At 39.3% G+C, this 15461-nt stretch overlaps 1 protein-coding gene across 1 annotated transcript in view; it reads left to right on the forward strand.

Annotated features, from left to right (window-relative positions):
• COL4A5 (collagen type IV alpha 5 chain) overlaps positions 1 to 14780 on the forward strand; it is an 87767-nt gene extending 72987 nt beyond the window's left edge. The window contains exons 38-47 of the mRNA XM_062585047.1: positions 5357 to 5490; positions 5896 to 5968; positions 6117 to 6188; positions 6611 to 6739; positions 7001 to 7099; positions 8412 to 8624; positions 8965 to 9142; positions 9710 to 9824; positions 10160 to 10332; positions 11916 to 14780. Coding sequence (XP_062441031.1) covers positions 5357 to 5490; positions 5896 to 5968; positions 6117 to 6188; positions 6611 to 6739; positions 7001 to 7099; positions 8412 to 8624; positions 8965 to 9142; positions 9710 to 9824; positions 10160 to 10332; positions 11916 to 11997 — 1268 coding nt within the window. The 3' untranslated portion in view covers positions 11998 to 14780. The remainder of the gene's footprint in view (positions 1 to 5356; positions 5491 to 5895; positions 5969 to 6116; positions 6189 to 6610; positions 6740 to 7000; positions 7100 to 8411; positions 8625 to 8964; positions 9143 to 9709; positions 9825 to 10159; positions 10333 to 11915) is intronic.
• Positions 14781 to 15461: the final 681 nt, after the last annotated feature.

Raw genomic sequence — 15461 nt, forward strand, 5'->3', positions numbered from 1 at the left:
AGAGAGCACTTGGAAAGATTTTAAGATTCAGTTTTTCCTCAGGCTTGCCTCTGATAGAGGAAAAGACAATTTCACTGAAAAGCAATATTTTAGAATGGAATTTTTTCAAAACATTTTTGCTAGCACTGGAACTAAGTAATATTTGATTATTCTCAATAGCAACATGAGCTTTTCTCCTGTGCAAAGTAGGCTATGAACTCATCTACCCAATGTGTGTATTTGATGAATAAGTTATTATGAACAACATTTGGCATTAAGTTATTACACCTTAAAACTGGGATTGTGTTTGCCAGCATCATGGGAAGTATAACGAGGTTTTCTTTTCAGTGCTAGTAAAAATACCTGGATTACGTTGTATCCTAACCTTGCCATTATAATGACTGATGTGGAATGACCTAGTGGGTTAATAACTAACATCCAGGCCCAGTTTATTCCTGTTTTTCTGTTTAGTTAGTGGAAGGAGGAGTAAGCGTAGGTAGAAGTGTAGGACAAGTAATCCCTGTTTGGTTCACTTCAGTTAGAGGTGCAGCTGGGGCAAGCAGCAGAATAAGTGAAGGCACAAGAGAAGTTGGGATGCAGGACTTTGGCTTTGTAACTTAAAAGTGTGACCAAGTAAGGGCCCAAGACATTCTAGGTGTCAAGATCTTCCAAAGAGGAGGAGTGTCTATATGCAGAGTGGTACGGTGATGAAAATTTTGGCACAGAAAGCAAACTGTTGTTCCATAAGAATAAGGGTTTTTATTTTTAAAAGCTTTTTGTACAGAGTTTATTTTCAAACTCTTTAAAAAGAATAGTAAAACAGCTAAGCAGCTACTGGTATATAATAAAACTACTAATTGTCATTCTATGTGCTGCTGCAGCATTGGTGGTTTTGTGAAGCTTCTAATCCTATTTGCACTTCTCTGTATAAATTGGATCGTTACTAACTCAAATGAGCTGGGGAAGGATGGTGGGACTCATTTTGTGCAGATTCATGAGCTTCGGTGAAAAAAATGGCCAGTGAGATTGTGCTCAGCCATGTTCTCTCTCTCTCTCTCTCTCTCTCTCTCTCTCATTTCCATTTTTGCTGCATGCAATGTATAAAGCGAAGCATTTGTCCTGCTCAGTTATGCATGAACTAATGTGGATAAACCAAACTATTATTGCAGTTCTGGTACAATCAGCACTCCAGTCTTTTGTTCCAAACGATAACACAGTCGATTGTTGGAACGCGATTTTGTAATGTTTCAACATAAGGCAGCTAGTCATAAAAGCAGCTGTGTGACTGTCAAATTACCCCCCTTCTAAGGACATAAATAAAAGCAGAAGTTGTATGCATTTACAATTTGCTGTTGACTTTGAGGAATGTTCTAAGATTAGTAAAAACTATGAGGTCAAACATAGTGTAGCTGTCTGAATTTGGCTGAGTTGCATCTAGAACAGATGTAGATTGGTGATGTTGGGGGGGATTTTTTAATAGCTGAAAAAATGAAGCAAATTCCTAGGGCAACACAACATTGTTGTTGCTCCAGTCGTCTATTTTTCATTGCTATGAGTAATAATAGTTTGGTGTTTTGAATACTATATCTAAAGGAATATTGAGCTAAATCTAAAAAGGAAGGTTTAGTTGAATATGTTAGTTTGTTGATATTTCTAACAATTTTGATGTTTTTCCCCTTGTTCTAATGATGACCTTGGTGAACTCTGACCCCCTACTCCCAGGTCCCTCAGGTTAGCCCCTTAACTCCAAAATAATAACTTTGCATGGGGATGGATGTATATACTTTTTTAGTGTCTAAATGTAGATATGCTGAGTCATTTTTCATACCTGCCTTTTAATCTGCGGTAGAAAAGAAGAGCCTAGAGCTGGCTTTCAGCTCTTCCTCCACATCACTGTAGGGCTGACCGCGGGAGGACATACATCACTGCTCTCTACATGACAGAAGATCGTGTGGATCCACATTTGCCACACTTTTTACTGGTTTTAGCGTATTTATTCACAATGCAGTTGAAATAATTATACTATTTTTCCTGTTTTACAAATACGCGTATTGTGCTGTCCTCTGACACCTTTGCTATTGCTTTGTGGAATGGTGTTTTGCAGCTCAGGCAAATGACAGTATTCATTTTTCTGACACCTGCTGCTGTTGATTTGCGACACTCTAATGTGATATAGATTAAACAAATAAGATCTTTTGTACCAGTGCAAGAGTGTCTGTAGGAAAGTTGCACAGAATGACTGTAATGCTTTACATTCCAGCTTAGAGCATTGCTCTAAGCGCATTTCCAATGTACAGAAATCCTTATTTCTGTTTTTTTTGCTTCAACAACACATGTTTAGAGGAACTGAGGAAAGCTCTTTCTTTTTCATGTATTACTTAATCAAAATGAAGCATACAGCTGTCTCCTTCTTAAGCCTGGGGAGGAGAAACAGGATTGGTAAGAACAGGGTCATTTTCACAAGCTTATCTTAATCTTAGTGTATCTGCACGTAGCACAAGCCAGCCCTTGGGAAAATTTTGACACCTGAGTCTAGATTGAAAATGACTCTGTGTATCTACTTAATAGTAATGAAATCTTTAAGTTTTGCTATGATGACATAAGTTTTGGTATGCAGTACAAAGTGCTGTAAGATAGTAAATATGGGAGCCTGTGACGTTTGATTACCTTAACATACATCTAGTTTTAGGACATCATGAAAAAACGCGAAGGTGGTTTTACATTTTACTTAAATTGTGACTGCACAAGCAGTAACCATACTTCCAAAGAGGACCAGCAGCGTGGGTGTGCTGAGAGGAACTTACTAATTGCCTCATGGTTTTCTTCAGCCCTGGGATTGTCCCCAGCCAGAATTCCAAAATCAACAAATACAGGGCAGATTTATAAATCATAGCAAAACTTAGATAATGGTGAAATATGGTTTATAAATACTTAACAGCAACAATGAAATGTCCGTGTCATTATTTTTAACAGCTGTATTACAGCTAGTATTTAAAATGATTTACCAAATATTTAAGAAACAGTGCATTGAGGTAAAACCTGATGTGTGTTTATTGTAGTGTTAAAGCTGCAAATTGCATGACATATTTAAATCATTTCACTGACATAAAAGATACAAGTGGCACAGGAGCTGAAATACAGATTAATTCAGGAGCATGGTAGGGGACAATTGGCTTACATTTTGAAAGAGGATATTTAAATGCATTTTCTAAGGGTGTTATCACATGCCATTCTCCATAATAACCTTAAGGAAGTAAATTAGCGTCTTCTGGCATTTTCATCAAAAAAAATGTTAATAGTAAAGACAACAAATTCTAAATTTGTAAGTTCTGCTGTATTTTTGTTTATAGCATTCACAACCCTTTTAACCCATATTTATTCTGCTTACTCTTTTGGGGAGGGTATAGGCCTCCTTTTTAGCCTTATAATTTAATTCACTGATAGTTGTCATTCATACCTGATTAGTGGTGATAAGTCGATGTGTTAACCACATTTCTCCCCTACCCAAAGTAGGCTTTTGCTGAAGAATAATTTGTCATTCACAATTTACCCACATATCTGCCACACATCTGAGTGATAAATATTGTCTGTGAAATGGTTTCATTGTCCAAACCCTATTGTGAGTAGGACTAACTGGTAGCAGACCTCAGCTGTAATGTTAAAGCAATAACACATTCTTCAGTAAAGCTTTAAGTTTGCCATTAAATGAACAGTGTCAAATTAGTTTTAGCAGAGCCTAGTCACCAGAATAACTTGTATCTGAAAATATGTATTGTTGTGTACTCATGTATGGTTTATGCATGCATGTGAATTATATTGTAAATACAAAATATGCTGGTGAAATGGGTTTTTGTGTAGTTTATATGCTATCATCCATACTATTTCTAACTAGTAATCTTGTTTTGTACTGTGTGATGTCTGACCCTTCTAACATCGATCATTGGGCTTTGGTGAACTCTGATCCTTCCAGGTCCTCCAGGTTAGACTCTTAACTCGGTCAATTTATTTTACTGCATTGCATTTGATGTAAGAGAAATGGATGTTTTCCTGTAATTCTGAGATTATCTTTTTAAGGACTGTGGTTACCCTGCAGATTGTACCTCTTTGATTAGGGTACCTGAGATGGTAACCTGTAATTATTTTGCATGTGTACTGTACTGGACCTGTTAAAAAAAAAAAAAAAAAAAAAAAAAAAGACCTTGCACGGTGGGATATTTTGTATTTTCTGTAGCTGATGCTGCAGGATATTTTTGAAATATAGTACCAAAACGCTGTTGATTTAAAAAAGAAATTTTTTGGCAGGAATTCTATACTGAGATTTGCATGCAGAAATATTGCTCATCAAATTTATCTACTGACTATAGACTATGAGGTTTTTAAAGGAGGCTTTAAATTATTAAAGATTTCAGAAGAACAAAAGACCAGCACATTGTAGTACAACAAATCTAGTAACATTTATCAGAGGAGAACATTATAACACTATCCTGCAAAGAGATCCTTGTTAACCCAATCATATTTTGTGAAATGATTTTGTGAAATGTTATTAGCTGCTGACAGTGCACTTATTTACAGTTTGTTTTGCCACAAATTAATATAAGTTACCTTCTATTTAGATGGTGGCATAAAGTTTGGTCTCTCATTTTTCAGTGCTGCAAATACCTAAGGTTTTATCTAAGTCAACTCTTCTCTTTCAGATTCATTGGGCTGTTGCAAAGGGAAAAAGGGAAAATAAAGACTAGCCCAACTATCTGTTGTTTACATGATGCAATTCTACTACAGATAAACAAATCCTTCTAGAGGGAGAGTCTTTCAGCATACGGAAGTTTCTGCAACTCAGATCAATATTCAGGCAAGGCAGAATGAGGGCCTTCCTCCTGCTCAGCAGTCAGTAGATGATACATACTGAGATCCTCAGTGGATGTATCAAATTCTCCCAGCAAAAAAGCAGCAGTATTTTACATTGTTGAGACTGGCTTTCAAAAGCAATTCAATCTGTTAAAACAGCACTCAAGATGCTGAATGTAATGTAGGTCATCAGAGGGGATATTTGTACTATCTAACTTAGGCTATCTTGGCTCCTACTGAAGGCACTTGTCTGGTCAGTGGTTGGCATCTAACTTGGGTGAGTTGCATTGCCCTGTGGGAAGACCTGTTTCTGTTCTTCGGCTAGATAAGGAGCCTTGGTTCTCGATTTGGGTAGTGCAAATAAGCCATCTCTTTGTTTTTTCTTTAGTTTGTCCTGTTTGAATTCAGCATTGAAATAGAGCTGGGAAGTTAAGCCAAAATTTTAGGTTGCCTTTTTTATACATTGAAGGCACAAGCCTGGGAATACAGTTGGTATGTACTGATACGTGCCTGTATGTTCCACAATGTTAAGGTCCACCAGGCCCAGAAGGTCCCCGGGGGCCACCAGGCAGTGGAGGACTTAAAGGAGAAAAAGGGAACCCAGGTCAACCTGGCCCGCCCGGCCTGACTGGTCAAAAGGGAGATCAAGGATTACCTGGACGCCAGGTAGGACAAGAAATGGGGGTTTTCCCCTAGTTTATTTTTAAGTGCAATAAAAATGGAATGTATTTGGGTGGAATATGCATGTTATGATAGTAAAATAAACAGAATATGGTATCTAACATCTAGTCTTTTGTAGCATGGAGGGGCTTTTCCTCAATTATTGCCCAGTATCTCGGTAGGCTTTCCTCATTTCTCCTGTGGGAGCTGGAGCTGTCAATGCTTGGGCCACGATCCAGTGTTCTCTGATAGCACCTGGCACACAGTGAGCAGAATGCACTGCCTTGGGCTTCCAAAGCGCTCTGCCTAGTTCAGAGACCCAAAGCATGTTTCTTTGTCCACCAGCCACCTTTTCCTCTGTGTTTCTGAAACCACTGGGGAGATGAGTGAGTAACACGAAGCTCTTTTCAGGGGGATCCTGGTCGTCCTGGTCTGAATGGAATGAAGGGTGACCCAGGGGTTCCAGGCGTGCCAGGATTCCCAGGTATTGAACTTGCATTTTAGATGAACACCTCCAGATACAGCAACAGCCTCTCAGGGAGGAAAGAAGCCTGATTTTGGCCACTCCCATAGCAGGTTTTGTAACACAGCATGTTCTTTCACTGTGTGACTGCGTAAATTTGATGTTTCAGGTATGAAGGGTCCCCCTGGACCTGCAGGACCCGCTGGCCTTGCGGGCAGTCAAGGACTGCCAGGCCCACCAGGTAGGGGTCATGGGTAGCGTTATCATCAATTCTGCTCCTCACCAATAAAATTTGGTCCACAGATGTAGGACTGAGTTGGTTTCAACCAGCAATGAACATTGGTCCCTTCCAGTAGTTATGCAAGCACCAGTGACAACACAATTCCAAACTAGTAATTTTTAGCTCTACAACTAATGCTACTGTATTTTATATTCCGTATTTGGTCCATATGGGTTAAGCCCTGCAACACCCAATATATCTTGTCTTTTGGGGATCACCAATAGCACTTTTATTGCCTTTTAGATATAATTACACTTATGCTTTGTATTGATAGCTTTTGACTGCTGAATTAGCAATAAAGAATAGCAGAAATAATGGGCTACTCCAGTTGCCTTTGTTGTCTTCTGTTTCACTTTATCTGATACAAAATTACTTTCTCCCAGGTCCACCAGGTTTACCAGGTGCCATTGGAAGAAGCATTGTTGTGAAAGGAGACCCTGGTCCACCAGGTCCTCCAGGACAACCTGGCTCAAAAGGGCCACCTGGATTGCCAGGGCCACAGGGATTGCCAGGTATGATTCTAGGTGGCTGCGGAGAAAATGTCCGAGTATAATTGACTGTGAATTGCAATACATGGCTCTTAGCCTAGGGTGCAGAGACAAGTTCTTGGACTCAGCAAGACCTAACAGAAAAACATAGGGTTATATTGTCTACATCTGGTTTAATGGTCTGTTCTTATCTAACATATCATAAGGAAACAACAGATGAGTTTAACAGTTTCTGTAGTGAGATTTCAAGAGTTTCCATATCACTTATGCATTTCTTTATTCTAGGTCCAATTGGTCTTCCTGGTGATCCAGGGCGAGACGGGCTTCCTGGGTTTGATGGTCCAGCAGGACGTAAAGGCGAGAGAGGTCTTCCAGGCCAACCAGGTGCAGTGTTTATTCTATCAGGAACCACTGGAAAAAGAGATGGTCCCTTTTGAGTGCAGGCTAATACCAGAAAGTGAGATTTGCCTCATGAAAATAATAGTAGAATCATAATTTTACTATTTTCCTAGTGTAAAAATGTTACAGGTTGCTGAAGATGCTTTGATTTGGAGTATTCTCAAGACCAACACATTACCAGTTAGTGTTGAATAATATTGTGCAGCTTATCTTGAGCTTAATGGCATGCCCTTTGCCGCACAGGTGATAACGCAGGAAATAATGAAGGTGTTAAGAAACAGAAGGGAAAGAATTAGCAAAATAATTTTCAGTTTGCATGGAAATCAGGAACGAGGGAAAAACAGACCTTCATAAAGGAAAGAATTTCAGGGTATGCAGAGATAAGGCTACCATGCAGCCATTGCTTAGAATTACTGAATTACGACTTCAGAACTAGCCGCTGGGACGATTTTGTAAAAAGATGATAAATGCTAAGTAGCTATATATTGCAACTCGTGAGAAAATATCAGAATTCAAACAGTTAAAACAGCAGAGAAATCCACAGTTATTTCCTTTTTTTCCCTGAGTAGCTCTATGAAATCTGCCAGCATTATTTTAAGTGTGTGGGGGGGGAAGTAAACAATAATGATTCTGGAAGAAAACAGTCTAAATATTTTGTCGTTATATTTCCTGATTACTTCTGCTGTTCAAGAGCAAATGCCTTCTCTGAGTCACATGATCCCTTGTTGGTTGGTTGGTTGGGTTTTTTTTTGCTCTCAGTCAAGGTTATTCTGATTTCTTTCCATTTTTTCGTAACCTACTCCAAAACTGACTGCATCTTTTCTACTGATTCTGTTGGACTTTAGCACAGGTGTTCTCAGAGCATGCTGTAGAGTGAGACTTCGTTCTCTTTTGGGCTCTGCCACTTATTTTGTGATTTTGAACAAGATGTTTCAGCTTTAGCTTACTAAGCCGCATGCACAGATGAGTGTGAGAACTGTCGAACTGATCTGGACTTATGTCATTGGTTGTCATGTCCACTGCAATCTTAGCGCCTCACAGCTCTCAACATACTTGTCTTCACAATACCCGTATAACACAGGGAATATATTTTATAACTAGCTGCAACTGCCTCAGTGATTTGACCATGCTTACAAAGAAAATCATTTGAGGAAGATGGTGTTAGGAGTATGAGGTCACCCAACTTGTAAGCACCTTAATCACTAAACCATCCCTCCTTTCAAAGTCACCTTAGTCCTAAAAGAGCAAGAAATAATGTTAATAAATACTGCATGTTGTGCTTCTCTGCTGTGAACAGGTTCACGAGGAATACAAGGACCCCCTGGTCCTGATGGCCTACAAGGTCCACCTGGTCCTCCTGGAACAGCTTCAGTCGCTCATGGATTCCTTATAACTCGTCATAGCCAGACTAGGGAGACACCACTGTGTCCACACGGAACATTAAGAATATATGATGGATTCTCTCTTCTGTATGTACAAGGAAATGAGAGGGCCCATGGCCAAGATTTGGGTAAGTTTTTTTTAGGCTCTGTTTTTAAAGGGAAAAAGGTTATAGCAACTTTTTGTAAATGCTCTGGTTCTCTGAAGATATGATAGTCCTGGAGATTACTTAGATGAGGTTGGGGCATGCATGCAAAGATCTACTACCTCCAGAGGTGCACACTGTAATTAAGGATGACAGAATGTGAACCAAATTCAGAGGTTACATTTTTCCTGCATGTGACAATTTGATCGCGCATATTGCGCACTCACAGGTAGATAGGAAGCATATTATGTTCCCAATTAATGTTCCCAAAGCTAAAAATAAAGCAAAAACAATGCTGTCACATTCCACACATCTTATTCTGTAGGTACTGCTGGGAGCTGTCTCCGACGTTTCAGCACCATGCCCTTCATGTTCTGTAACATCAACAATGTTTGTAATTACGCCTCAAGGAACGACTATTCCTACTGGCTGTCAACGCCAGAACCAATGCCGATGAGCATGGAGCCTCTGACTGGGCAGAGCATTCAGCCGTTCATTAGCCGGTGAGACAAAGCAGGCTACCGGGTCTCTCGTTTAGCATCAGCGCCTATTTCTAACCTGTAGGTTGGATTATTAGGAGATTAATCTGTTGTGGTTTTCTCTGGGAAATACTAGGAAAACCGCCTATTTTAAAGTGTTAGGTGCCTTAAAAGACCTGCTTATCTGCAGTAGTGACCATTAGGGGCTGAAAGGGTGCAAGAGTACTCCTTGCCCCTGAGGAAGCCGTGTGACAAGTCAGGAGCACGAGATCCCTGCAGGCAGGAGAGAATAAGCAAGAGCCAGTAGCTCTGAGAGTAAGATGCGGACCTGAGGCTTCCAGCTTTCGCTCCAGAAACTGCTTCTGTATTTTCCTTCTGTATTTTACCCAATGGTTATTAGTGGACATACAGGCAGATTTTGTACCCAGAACTACTGTCTCACTGCAATTACTAAATAACTGAGAGGACAGAAATCTGGATTAATAGGATAACCTTTCACAGGCCAATTCTCCCTTCCGTGAAATAATTCTTAACAACATATACTCCCATTATTTTAATGTCTGATTTCTCTGATACTTCCGCTGTGTCCAGATGCGTTGTGTGTGAGGCTCCTGCTATGGTGATAGCTGTCCACAGTCAGACCATTCAGATTCCTTCGTGTCCACCAGGCTGGGACTCCCTTTGGATTGGTTACTCGTTCATGATGGTAAGAACTGCCTCTCATTCCAGAAATATCTATTACCAGCCACTTTAGCATTTTCTGTTAAGGTCCATGGTTGTTATTACAAAGCATTCACCTTCGGTTACTAACCATAGTAGCCAATATTCAGGCTTATTTTCCAGTATACAGAGCCTGTCGTAACTGATAATTCTCAGTAAATGCTGCCTTTCTGATGATTGTTAATGAAGTATTTGACTTTGCCTTACCTGAACCAAGAATGAACAGTAGTTCTTTTAACAGCTGAATGCTGTGCTATTAATTTTTTAGCTCCCAATGAATATTTCTCATTTGTCTATTTATTCCCTCCCCCCATCCCTCAGCATACTAGTGCTGGAGCAGAGGGCTCTGGACAGGCCTTGGCATCACCCGGATCCTGTTTAGAAGAATTCCGCTCGGCTCCATTTATTGAGTGCCATGGTCGTGGCACATGTAATTACTACGCCAACTCCTATAGTTTCTGGCTGGCAACTATAGAGGTGTCAGAAATGTTCAGGTAAGAAAACCTGTTTCTTGCATGTTGCCCATTCCAGGCTGAAACCTTTGGAAACTGAATTTATTCCTAAAATCAAAAGAGATTTGTTTACAGGGGAATAGGGAAAGAGTTTTTTTTCCCTCTCCCAACCAGTTTTTCAAGTGTTTGCTTGGTAAGCCTTTAATATTATGTAAAAACTTGCTAGGGCACATTCTGTTTTGCAGGAACTCAGATTCTTTTTGAAACAGTTCTTACATCTAATAATACCTTTTCTGAAAGTAATCCTACTGTAGTGACATTTTTTTTCTTCTTGGCCTTTAAGTAGACTCAAGTATTTCAAAAGGTAGCTCACAGAAATATAAGGGAGAGGTATAGGGGGAAAAGCAGGTAAATCCATTTAAGTCTATTCTCAGTCCTAGGGCAAGATCAATTATACTTTAGACCTTTTAAGGCAGCTGTTCGTATAACCTGTTTCTAGAAGCCTTAAGTGAAGGAGGGTTCCGTGCCCTCTCTGACAAGCATTTTTTCTTCTTTGAAAGAAGCACTTTCTTTTTCAGCCTGAATCAGGATGATATTCTGGCCCCAGGAAAAATCAACAGAAATTTTGTCTTCAGCTTCACAGCAATTGCCCTTTTAGCTGCAGAGCCTGACAGCGCCCCAGAATTTTTCCATTTCAAGTTGATAGTAACAATTCATTCTTTTTCTCGGGGAAAAAAAATAATTCCCCTTATAGGCTAGAGTTTTACTGCCCTGTTTGCATATTGATAAAACTAATATTCCCACTGCCACCTCATTGAGAAATGTAGTAACGTGGCAGAGGGCTGGCAGTGTTCATAGTGTGTGGTGTGGAGCAGTAGTGGCTGCTGATTTAGTTTTGCATGATACCACCTACACAGTGATATTTAATTATGCACTAAGTAGTCATCACCCTATTAGTTTCCAGGGTAGTTGATCAGTGGTAATTCTCTGGTCAGAAATGCCTATTAATAAACACCCCTGGACCTTTTAATTTTCTCTGCCTCTATCATTTTCTATCTGCCACAAACAACTTTCTATTTATTTTGTAATTTCTTAAAAATACTTTTTAAAGAGTGGGCTTATCCTTTGTGAACATGCACACTAGCACAGATAGGTTGCAGGACTATCTGCCACCTCTGTTACCCTTTCAGAATAGAATTTATTTCGTAAATCCATCAGTTACAAGTAAGAAATACCATTACAATGAGATTTGTATGTCATGGTAATTCCCTTCAAGATCACAAATACAGTTCCCTTGAGGGGGAGGAGCACTTGCCATGCCCCCAAAATACTGCCTCTAATGTACAGAATTTGCCTTCCACTCAGTTTAATGTTTGTGTTATAGTGTATGCTGAAGTAGTTCATTAGCTTACCTTTTGTATACCAAGACACTGAACAAAACTGAGCATCTGTCACCTGGTGTGAGGACATACAGAAGAATCACATGTAAGGAAAACTTTAAAATACAAGACTAAGTCCCACTCAGGTACTTGAGCGTATTTTTAAACTGTGGAATTAAGTAGAAGCTTAAAGACAAAATTCTGCAAGCAAAGCAGCAGCTAACCTAACCTCTGTTTGTTGTCCAGTAAACCTCAGTCAGAGACTCTGAAAGCTGGAGACCTGAGGACGCGTATTAGCCGCTGTCAAGTGTGCATGAAGAAGACGTAACATCCTGGAGAAAATATTATAAAACAGTTGAAAATTCCTAAGGTGCACTGTCCTCCAGCTGTAATAATGGTGCTACTGTGTGGAAAGAAAAAAAATCCAAACTTTTAACCATGCAGATTCAAGTGTACCTCACTCGCGTGCCAAACTAAAGATTGTTTGGTACATATCTGACAACAGGACGAAGATAAAAGATTTGACCTCTTGGAAATAGAAGAGACACTTGAGGCTCACGAAGGATCACAAGATGAAAGTTTCCATTTCTCTCCCTGTACCAAAATGGCACCTTTTTGATCAACCAAGAGAATACAGAAAAACACAACGCACTGAGTATGTTTAAAATAACCAGACTGCAGTTTTGAAAAACATTTTTCATGGTGCTACTAACCCTGCTGTATCCCAGGTTTTTAATATGAAATTTTAAGCTTATTTCTCTTTGTAAGTAATGAAATGTGTATATTGTGTAAACACCTTTTTAGTTGAAACTTTTAGTCATTTAGAAACAAACCAGCCTCAGATATAAAAATGCTCATGTCTAAATTTAAAACATACAACAGTATTTTATTATGAAACTTGTGGTATGGAGAGAATTTACCCCTCTTGCACCAACTTAGTCATTTAATATTTCATTTCCTTCCTCAGTTGCCAACCTGATGTGTTTGGGGGCATGCACAATAATTCTGAAGTCATTTTGATCAGGGTTTTAAATGTTAATAATGTACACCATGCTCTCAATGGTTTTATTTGTGCTTAGAAATCACAGTCCACTTGAAAAGGGTTTTTTGTATCTTGCGAAAATATGTGAGATGATTAGCCATATTCTATATCCTTCTTTTCTGAATAAAAGTCACATTCACATTTTAGTAGTAATCAGTTTGGTTTAACAAAAACTATTCTTTGGGAATATCCAGTTACCAAAGCATTTAAGATTATGCTTACATAAAACTTCTCTTTACTCTGAAGTGGCGTCACGCATATTATCTGAAATAGTGTACACGCTAAGAAACCTTCTGAATAAAATAAAGCAAAATCTGTTGGAAACTGATCTTTTCCTATTCACAAATTAATCTTTTGATCATTCTTATGTGAATTTATATGCATCCACAATGTACTTAACAATATATAGCAATTCTTGTGTATGTATAGTTCACATAAGGCTTTAGAAGATGGTGCACACAGCTCCTTGTTTGACGTTATTTTGTAAGAATATTACTCTATGTCTTAGTGTCACTTGTGCAATAACTGAAAAGTGATCAATTTTTCTGTATGCATAACTGTCCATGACTGTTACAACTTCTGTGGTCAGTGCTGTTTCATTTATACTTGTGTGTAAACCAAACTCCCTGACAAAGCAGGACTATTTTCCATGTGATCATACTTTTAGTTTTTTCATTGTATATTGCCACCATCACCATCTATGCCGCTTGCCTTGTGATTTAATATACTGCTTTATATAGGTGAAGTGTATTTGTTTGTATTGAATACTGCTAACTACTTCATCTGCTAATGACTATTCCTACTTATCTTTCAGTTATCACTGTAAGCCCTGAGCATCTGGAAACTCCTTGTTTTATGCATATCTGACAAAAGACATAGGACTGGTGACTGATCAGGTGGCAGTGGTTTATACAATGAGACTGGGGCTGACTTCAAAAGCTTTCAACTGTGTATGAAACTGAAGATTTTTAGTTTAAAATGCAAGAAAACTAATAGCAGTGTCACTGTGCTTTAAAGCTAAGGGACAATCTGCAGAAAACAGGCCCAAGCCCATGCGTTAGCTGCAACTATGACAGCAGAGAGGGTGGGCAGTTCAGCAACGTGCACCCTTCAACTCATTTTATTTTGGTTTGCTGATGCATACAGAGAAATAAACTGAACCTATTGCTACCTCCAAGTCAAGAACTCGTTACCAAAGCTGAAATAAAGTAAGAAGTCTTTTAGTGTAAACCTAAGCCCATATCTTACTGCTGTCTGCTCTGAAGCCTAGAACAAACCTAGGAGCCTGTCCCTAGCCCCAAGAAGCAGAATGGAGGCTAAGGTTGAGGAGCTCCCAGGGAAAGTGCTCTTCTGGCTCTCCCTTGCAGCTCTGCTATGTGCTGCCTTTTGCCCAAGGCAAATTGGTTTTCCTATAATGAAAACCTGGGGAAGGGCAGAGAGTGTTTGTCCTAGTCCAGCATTAACATGCTTCTCTCTGAGCTTTTGGCCTCTTCCGCAGCATGTAAAACAAACCCCACTGAGCACTGGGACTGTAATTCCTGTCTTGCCATGCTTAGGTGGAGACAGGACACAGCAGCTATGCAGGTGGCAGCCTGAGTTCTCAAACCTGTTAGGTGACCATGGATAAATGAAAAGATGTAAAGCAGCTACATCTTGCAAAGGTGTTCTCTGTTCTGTTTCTGGAGCTCCTACTCTGACTTGTTCTGAACCTCGGTCAGCTTTAACCCGTTTCTGAATAGGTTAATTTTGATCCTTTTTAATGAAGAGAAAAGCATTCTAGAAAGGAAGGAACATCTTTTACCTAAGACATGAAACAGAGATTCAGAAGATGTTCATTTAATTCCCATCTGTTGCATTTTCTGCTTCTAGGTAGGCAAATTGTCTTGTATTGAATCTCAATTTCTCATCTATAAAGAAAGAATGGTTATTATTTTCTTCTCCTTGATTACTTAGACTGTAAGCTCTTTGGAGCAGAGACATCTCTACATGCAACATTGGGGGGCTCAAATGTTGGTTGGGGCCTCTAGGTGCTATCCATCACTATATAAACATTAAACTACAGGAAAAACCTTGTGTTTGCAGATTTGTTATTAAGTAAGAAAGTGTTTTGAACATGTAGAGCCTTAAAATGGTCTCCAGTACAGCCTAAACATGATCTGGATCAGAATGCTGCTTCCTCACCTACTGTTAAGCTTTTTTTTCCTAAAAATTATTTATTTGTAACAAAAGCTTTAATTCTCTTGGGTAGTCACATAAAGCTAGTCTGCTTTAGTTGATCTTAAGTAGTAACCTGGAAGATAGGACAGTTGTATTTGCAAGATGTACAGGGACAGGATATGCACTTTAGCCACTTGAGGGCATCGTATAGCTTTAAAAGAAATCTAGAACAGAATACAGTTGAGTTCTTGGGAGTGCCTGCATCAGCAATGACTTCAATAAAAGCTTACTAGCAGGGGGAGCGGATTACCTTTCTTTGCTCGCTGCACAGTTCACATGCTTTGAAAGGGACCTACAAGCTTCTGGCAGAATGGAGTTAAAGATGGTCTAATTTCACTGTCAGTTGTAACTAGGCCGAATTGAAAAATGCAGCTTTTTAAAGGCTTACCAGTTTGTAAATCCTAAAAACTGTAACCTTCTGTATAACTTGTTTACACTGTTCTGTTAGCAGAGCTAAGAGCAAAGCTCTGCCTAGTCAACACACAGGCTTTTTAGTATCCTTGCACTCTCAAAAATTCCTATTTTAATCCTCG

This window comes from Rhea pennata, chromosome 11 (assembly GCF_028389875.1).
Source record: "Rhea pennata isolate bPtePen1 chromosome 11, bPtePen1.pri, whole genome shotgun sequence".
NCBI lineage: Eukaryota > Metazoa > Chordata > Aves > Rheiformes > Rheidae > Rhea > Rhea pennata.